A 9,162-nucleotide genomic window follows, 5' to 3' on the forward strand; every position below is an offset into this window, starting at 1 on the left:
GGAACGTGAGTTTGATTACATTGAATATCAACATATTTCAAGGTCTTTAAATACATTAGCAGATGCAATTGCTTCTCGAATGTTAAATAGACATTTGCAATAATCATACATGTAAATTTAAAACCATTCCATAACATGATTTACAAGATAAGCCGGTAATAATGATATATATAGATAGGAGTGTGTCAAAAAATACATCGTCTTCGATCATAGGTTGAAAAACACCTTATGATCGGCAAAAATGATAAGTACAAAAAACCAAAATGTTACATGTGTCTACAAAAACGACCATCCAATCACTGGTGATGATCTCTATATGACACCACTGCACGGGCTACCCTACACAAGAACCTCCTAAAAGGTCCTGGGACCCCGACTACATAGCGCTGAAGCCTGATAGGAATATCATCTATAGTAGTCTTCGGTATATCTGCTGTAAGACGCTCTAGGTCATGTTCCAACTCAGCTAAAGTCTCTGTGGCCTCGTCCTGTGGGGCCGGTGCCGTTGCCACTGGTAGTCTCCTCTCGAAAGGCCGGAGATTGGTTGGACGACGTGAGCCTACATCTGCATTTTGAAAATTATTACTATCAGTTTTGAGACGATATAAAAACAGACAAAAAAAATAGATAGTTTAAAAACTTGTGGAAAATGAAGTTACCTGTATCATCCCATTGTTCTCCCGGTGGAAGAATCATGTCCGGATCTCCATGAAAATCAACGCCGGCATAAGGAAAATCCTGTATAGAAAAGACCTGGTCCTCTAACCAGTGAAAGTACTCCTCAGTAAATCGAACAACCTCCGTTCCCTCATCAGGATGACGGGCCGTAACCGCAACCCATCGCATCAATTTGGGCTCTCGAGGAAGCCCAACACCAACAGTGAGCTGCTGTGGGATCAGCATCGGAACCCTCTCTAAGCCAAAACTCACAACTAAAGGCCCATAACCAAAAGTCTTCAGCTGTCCGTTTTTGGCTCGAGTCAGTTGGCCTTTTACATTGGCCAACACAGCATCACACCAGTTAAAAATGGTACCTCGATAGCAATCAATCGCCATCCGCATCTGGGATCCAGTGGCAATGTGTAAAGCGGCAGCCCCACAAAGTCTGGTAACTGTAAAGGCAATCACCATAAGTTCAGGACGAGATATAGTTTTGATCTCTATCCCCTTCTCCTGGTTCTGAGTGTTACACCACTCTAGTCGGAGACTAGCGATGGACTGGCCACCCGGCCTAGTCCCGAACAGAGTCAAGTGTTCACCTCTCTTGGGCAAACCAGTGAGAAAGTAAATATCTGAGGGCTCTATCTCGAGCTGGTGCCCTCCAATATAAAAGCATTGGTCCTGAACATTCCACCTTTCTACCAGCCACTCTAGAAATCTCACTTGGGCCCTCATGCCAGGTATGGCCCAGTATTTATAAAGGCCGCATGCATTCAAAGCATCAATTGACGGTTGATGATTAATGGCGGCCAAATCAACATCTTCGTGCTCTCTCTCGCGCCAATCAAGCATGGTGAGCAATCTACACACCAGAAAACATCTATTAGAATCCATGAAATCAAAAAAATTTGGTCCATTTTGGAGAAATTGGGGTTTGAAAACTCGTTTTGCGAGGTACGCACCCCGCCTTTAGGAACAGAGTGTGGGTACGCAGGTTCCCTTAAGGCAAGGTGCGTACGCCCGACATTTTCCCAACTGAGAAAATTTCGGGGTACGCGGGTCCCTAGTGTGGCACCTGCGTACCCCGAAAGGCGGTCCTTGAAACCCTAAAGCCTCCAAAAAATAAAATCTAGGACCTAAAAACGAATTCTAAACGGATGAAAATGAAGAGGAGGATGTTGTAGAATACCTAAAAGAGACGGTGTTTGGTTTCGACGGTCGGATTCTCCGCAATGTCCATGGGAAATTTCTTGCCAAAAGCCCTTTTGCTCTCCTCAACAGTAAAATGGTAAAAATGAATTGGTAAAAGTCCTTTTTATAGGTTTTTTGGGTAAATGAATGGTAAATTTGTTTATTTTTCACCATGAAAAGGTATTTTTCAAAGTATTTTTATCTATCGTCAACAGGTATGAGTAATGTGTTGGTTTTTGTGTAGGATAAAGGATTTTCAGGGAAAATTGTCATTTTTTACAAACAAAAACATCAGAGTCATCTTTAAGCCCTTTTCTGACTCCTAAAACATGAAAAGATTGCCGAGCGTTTCTTTTACACTCATTAAAACGGAATTAAAAGACGGTCCTCTTACAGCCCTTTTCTGATCGTAAAAACATGAAAAGATTGCCGGATTTTTGTCGTTTCAAATTCGATATTGGAAATAAAACGACGTGTCTTTGATCGCTTTTTACTTTTCAGGTCAGAGACACTAATCATGAAAGTACTCCTTGGTCGTAAAGATCAAGCGGTTCTCTCAAGTATTATTTTATACTTTTTCGGGCTTGGGAGACACAAATTTACGAAAAAGGTCAACCTTGGAGTCTTCTTAAGTTTTTCAGACTCTCTAAAATTGAAAAACGCCGAGTTTCTCCTATACTGGACTCGTTAAAATTTCACAGTAAAGGACCTGTTCGATTACAAACAGGAACGGACCACTCCTTCTTAGGGTTCAAATCTAAACTAAGTTGGACTCATCCGAAGGATGAGCTTATAATCAAGCAAATGTTATCCTCCTCAAGCTTGTAAAAAATAAAGAGGTACTTGCCAGAAATGGTGGGGGAAAAGAGAGAAAAATGAGCATATTTGTTATCCTTTGTCTCAGAGAAACCTTATCACCACTCTTGAACACGACACTTTTCATTCACCTGGGTTGGGAAATCCTTTGCCTCACAGTTGATCAAACCACATTGAAAGTCTTCAGACGAGTTTCGGGTATTAACTTTGGGTCAATGGTCACCAAGCCATCTGTTGTGTTGTTATGTGTTCAAGAGGTCACTGCAAATAAAACATTCATCTGCAAAATACCTGTCATCCATCTTGACCATCCTTGAGTTAGTCCTTACAGCTACATTTCTTCAACTTGATCTATGATTTCGTGTTGTGGGCTTGTCTACGACGGATCGCTTTCTATCGACATCAGCACATTATCTAGAAAGATGATCTAGGAATCGTCAGTACCTTGAAATCTGCATGCATCAATGGCAGGTTTCTCGCCTTTGACGACAGTTTACATCATTGACTTTCGATCGAAGGATTCTGTGACATGTTCGACATCAACACATTCATTCACATCTCATGGATTGTGCTGGGTACTTTGAGAACCATTGACATCACTGGTGGTCTCTCTCACACTTGTTAACAGTTTACATCATTGAATGGTAATCAAGTGGTTTCTACCATGTTCGACATCAACTCATTTATTCGCATGGATAGAATTGTACTATTTCGGGAAGTAGAAATGAAGACCCTGGATCTAGTTTCCGCCATCCAGGCTACGAGGAGTTTTGTATTCATTATATAGTAGACTAACTATAAACAGATGGCTGCGTCCATACTGTGTCTATGATTATGATGTACTGCGAAATCATTCCTGTATCAGAGCAGTAGTTAGTTAAAGTTTTTGATCTGAGTATGGGAATGCCTACCTCAGCGATGATATGATCTCATATATGTATTTTGTGTTGAATATTTTCAGGTTCCGTCTGGGCTCTCCACAAGATAATCCTTGAAATGATAAAGTGCTTCACCCTTCCTAGATGATATGAAACCCTAATCTACTACAGGCTTCACACTTTACGGGGCAATCTGTTACACTAAAATTTGTCATCATGACTATTTGCAGTCAGTATGGCCCCATCAATAGTCATACTGTCCTCCTTGGCAAGTCTTATACCTCTGCTCCTCATGTCAAACTCCAAGAAAGAGAGAAAGTCTTTAAAAATCAATATAACTCTGGTTACGCAGTTTCTCTTACCCTTACCTGCGTGTACGCACCTCAAGTTCATAATACCTGCGTACTTGTACGCTCTGTCTGTAAAGGGGTGGGTGCGTACTCCTGTAAAGGTCAAAAGGCGCAAGTTTTACTCCAAAAAACTTACTTGTGGTCAATTCTAGAGCATTCTAGAAGATGGTTTGACGTGTATTGAGCGCCTCCAGATGGTTCATGCATCCCAATGAAAGAGGAACTTATCCCATCAAGAGGGGAGCTACCCCATTGAAGAGGGGCTTATCCCATTGATGGTGGACCTAATTAACTTCCTCCAAAGCACTATAAATACAGGCATTGGGCCAGAGGGAGGGGAGGTTGAAAGCTAAACATTCCTAAGGGTAGATGCTGCTGAAATTAGGACTCCCTTATAGAGCTTGAGAGGAGAGATTCCAATCCTTTCCTAGCTTCATTTGGAAGTGGGTGAGCTGATCAAAGTAAAGGAGAACTCTTGCTGGACCCTGGGAGGGACCTGCACAACACCAAGGCACTGGTTGTAATGGTTTCTTTTGTTTCCAATTAATACAATTAAGTTCATTTTTCTCAACAAGTTGTTATATATAATTTGTTTCATAAACTCCTTGGTCTTTATGATGAATATGTTTTATTATATGAGTCATTCAGGTGCTATGTAATCGTTTGCTTGTTAGTGAATGCAAGCTTCAAGGAGAAGGAGCTCATCTGGATCGAAGAGGCTTGGCTGCTGCAAACAAGCGTTGGACTAGAGGTAAGCCTTAAACACCTGGTTGCTTTTATTTTAAAAGCATATTTAGGGAAAGATAGTGCTTGATTGTTTTGTTTGTCACTAGAAAGCCTTAGCTTCTAGGGAGGTCGGTTTTGTCCGCAAAATTGACTCTTTCCGCATGACACAAGGACAAGAAAATTTTCAGCTCTAGTGAGCACCAGTGGGTCACTAAAACGAGTGACCACTAATGGCTTTCACATTTATACAAGGAATTGGCAAGGGATTTTACATGGACTCCACTCAACTTCAGACACAGCTTCAGCCAATATGCAGAGTGATTGAAATTGAACACAGCTAAGTAGTGACATTGGCTCACAGTAATACACCAAGTATAAAATATTGAAGCTTTTACAGAAGCAAGGAGTAAGAAAAATTATGAAGCTCAGAGAAGTAGATTTAAATCAATCAAAGCTTGTTGAATGGCTATAACGTCCATAGAAATAATCTTCCAAGGTTCTGCTCTCATGTACAAGATCTACACTTTGATCTGGACTACTATTTGATACCAAATCATCATCAACTCCAAGCATTGCAAGTGATAGATGAGTTTGGATGTCACAAATCACAGAGTTTGCTTCAGATTCATCCTCAACCAATTCATCTAATTCCATGGACATTGTCAATTGCCTCTTGGTCCAATGAGGTAGGTCATCTCCTGCTCCTTGTAGTAATTTCAAAATCTACAATAATAAGTTACAGACAAATAATGAGGAAGAATAAGTTCATGTTCTTACATTAACATTTATCAATTGTTTGAAATTTGACAAAGCTAGTTTAATGCAAAGGTAAGCCACTTTATTTGGGGAAACCAAAGCTTTCAATTCAGATCTTGCAATCCAGTTTTTAGCTAGGATAGTGATTCTCAGGAAAGATATATACTTTCTTGATATTGGAGCGAAAGAAGATATGCTGGCTCTTCTTTCCTATTCAGGGAGGGGTAATTTTCATACTGAAGCTTTGGTTTGAGATATGATGTAATCTCTTTTGCTAATATTCAAAGAATCTTATATTTCATTAATGGAAAAAGAGATTATTGGCAATTGAGGCTTTGGATATTTTGCCATATTTCACCATCAGCATTTAGGGCTAACCTGTTTAAGGGTGATGATTTTACAAATTGAACTGTTGGACAAATGTTTAGATTACAACCCTAAACACTAGATCTAAACACCATTAACTCTATGTCAGAAGGACAACTCGATATTTCATGTGCCATTCTTCGTTATGGGCAAAAACAATTCTAGCACTAACTCCTCACAGGAAAGGAAACATCTTCAAGCAACTAAATTTGACATAAGATCAGAAACCGAAACATATATACGCAACTAAAGAGAATAAGAGTAATTACTCTGTTCATTCAAGGTCGAAAATGAGCTGCCTGTCTTAAACAACATGCTGCACCAATGACCATTCTCTTCATCTCGCTCATGTCATAAGCATCTTCCAAAAGTGGATCTGTAAGTTATTTTACAGAGCCAGCTATCAGTAATGGCCTTGCCTAAATTTTGAAATTTACAAGAGATTAAGATTCTGAACTAGGACAAAGAAACCAAAAGAATCCAAAATTATCAAATACAAAACAAGCAAGGACACTAGAGCCCTACCCACATAACTAGGCTTTCTTGGCCTTTAGGATTCTTGTCATTGATTGGTTTTCTTCCAGTTATTAGCTCTAGAAGAAATACTCCAAAGGAATACACGTTCGTCTTCTCATTAACCTTTCCATACATGAAATATTCTGGAGCCAGATACCTGAAATATGATAGCAGCTAGTTTTATGAAGTCTTGATTATAAATGACATTTATTTTTTAAAGGAAAGAGCTAGTGTAAAGAAAGAAATGGATATTTACCCAAATGTACCTACAACATCACTACATGTGATATATGCAGATGTTGTTGAAGCCCATTTGGCCAGCCCAAAATCTGACAACTATTCACAGAATGTCTTTAGTTAACGATCCATCGAAAGATTATTTGCTAGTTAATGATCAAGCAAATCTTATTATAACATCTCCAACCAAAAAATACAAACAATTCAACAGAAGCTTGAGAACTTGTTTCTCTCACAAAGATCAAGATACCTGAGGTTCAAAGTCTTCAGAAAGCAAAATATTAGATGATTTCACATCTCTATGGATGATAGGATGAGAACAACCTTCATATAGATAAGTCAAAGCTTCAACAATTCCAATGGCCACTTTCAGCCTATCTTTCCAATGAGCCCGTGGCTTGTCCTTTCCTCCTATAACTGAACTTTTCATGAGAATTGGGAACAACACTTAACACTAAAAAATAATAAAAATCTCCAAGGACGTAACATGATAAATGCATGAAAATTGGCATACTACATACCATAAAGAGTTTCTTCCAGACTTCCTCTCAGTAACAAGTTGTAGACCAAAAAGTACTCCTTCTCTTCAACACAGTAACCAATTAATGAAACAATTTCTTCGTTATGGGCAAAAACAATTCTAGCACTAACTCCTCACAGGAAAGGAAACGTCTTCAAGCAACTAAATTTGACATAAGATCAGAAACTGAAACATATATACGCAACTAAAGAGAATAAGAGTAATTACTCTGTTCATTCGAGGTCGAAACTGAGCTGCCTGTCTCAGACAACATGCTGCACCAATGACCATTCTCTTCATCTCGCTCATTTTAATGTACATACAAACTGCTGGGTAGTTAAAAAGAGGAATCTAATTGTAGCGGAACTTAGGGCGAACAACAATCACGCCTGCTCTAGCTTCACTAAATTTGTACCTGCACGGTCCAATAGATATGCTAAGCAAACTATCAATAAATTTTTACAGACATTCTTATCCACTCAAAACTTCCAAAGTCATAGACTGCTGAGAAGATATGATAACTGGCTAGATTCGATGTAAGGAAATGTGCATGGTGGATATCTAATTTTCCCTATTCATTCTAGAAGTTTAATCAAAATGAAATCAGGCACAGTTCAATAAGAGTCTAAGATAATACGATCAATGCAAATACAACTGAACCACATGCAGTTAATTTCAATGAAAGCACTAATACAAGTTAATTCATGATAAAAGTATGAGATGAATATATACCCCTTATCAATAAGAATTTTTTTAATTGCAATAGGAAGAGCAACACCACCACTACTGTGGACTCCAACTCCTGCAATAGAAATACAAAGCGATGAACTTACATATAAGGATGATAAACATTTAACAAATATAACACAAAACAACAAGCAAATATATACTATATGAAACTATATTTTGCTGTGAGAGGAATCTGCTATCCATAATGAGATGATGCCCATCACTAGATTAGATGGAGTCACATCATACTGGACAACGGACAACAAAAAATCATAGTTTCATGGATATAATTGTTTTTCCCTTGCATATTTCCAATATAACGACTTGTCCAATCGCTCTATCTTTTCCCTTGTGGCAATGTCTTGAAAATAGAGTAGAAACCAGTAAAACATATACTGTTTGAAACTGTATTTTTGCTGAGATAGGAATCTGCTTTCCATAATCAGATGATGCCCATCACTAGATTAGACTCAGTCACATCATGTTTGACAACCGACAGAACAAGAAATCACATTTTCATGGATATAATTGTTTTTCTCTTGCATATTTCCAATATAAGCACTTATCCAATTGTTTTATATTTTCCCTTGTGGCAATATCTAGCGAATAGAGCAGAAAACAACAAAACATATACCGTTTGAAACTGTATTTTTGCTGAGATAGGAATCTTCTATCCATAATCAGATGATGGCCATCACTAGATTGGACTAAGTAACATCATATCGGATAACAGACAGAACAGGAAATCGCATTTTCATTGATTCAATTGTTCTTCCCTTGCATATTTTAATATAAGGACTTATCTAATTGCTCTATATTTTCCTTGTGACAAAATCTTGCAAATATAGCAGATTGTGACAAAATCTTGCAAATATAGCAGATTGTGACAAAATCTTGCAAATATAGCATAAAACAACAAAACAGAGTGTTTGAAACTGTATATTTGCTGAGATAGGAATCTGATATCCATAATCAGACGATGCCCATCACTAGATTATAGTCAGTCACGTCATATGATGCTCATCACTAGATTATAGTTAGTCACATCAAAATTTGACAACAGACAAAACAAGAAATCACAGTTTCATTGATATAATTGTTTTTCCCTTGCATATTTCCAATATAAGGACTTGTCCAATTGCTCTATATTTTCCCTTGTGACAGTATCTTGCAAATTTTTAGAACAACCAACAATTGATTTCAGATGAAATAGTGAAGTAACTTCTTACCTGTTATGACTTGAAGTTCAGATGGCCTCCAAGTTTGCAAGGATAATAATCCCGAAGATTGTTGCTCTGTATTGAAATTGCTTCGCTGGTTTGTTCCTGGACCAGATGGGGAAGAAGTATTGTATTCAATCATTTCCAATCGCAATTCCAAGGCCTGCACCGCTTCTGCTGCATGAAGCCCATGTAGA

At 38.4% G+C, this 9,162-nt stretch overlaps 1 protein-coding gene across 1 annotated transcript; it reads right to left on the bottom strand.

Annotated features, from left to right (window-relative positions):
- Positions 1–6,682: 6,682 nt before the first annotated feature.
- Positions 6,683–7,426, bottom strand: LOC149247655 (protein kinase STUNTED-like). The gene is made up of 3 exons (XM_089455916.1): positions 7,245–7,426; positions 7,018–7,080; positions 6,683–6,907 (listed from the first exon to the last, which is right to left on the bottom strand). Exons 1-3 carry the CDS (start codon positions 7,288–7,290, stop codon positions 6,738–6,740), a joined length of 279 nt encoding a protein of 92 aa, XP_089312042.1. The 5' UTR covers positions 7,291–7,426; the 3' UTR covers positions 6,683–6,737.
- Positions 7,427–9,162: the final 1,736 nt, after the last annotated feature.

The sequence above is a fragment of the Pinus tabuliformis genome, chromosome 7 (genome assembly GCF_031772625.1).
Source record: "Pinus tabuliformis cultivar Carrire ecotype Pingquan chromosome 7, CPIR1, whole genome shotgun sequence".
In the NCBI taxonomy this organism is placed as follows: domain Eukaryota; kingdom Viridiplantae; phylum Streptophyta; class Pinopsida; order Pinales; family Pinaceae; genus Pinus; species Pinus tabuliformis.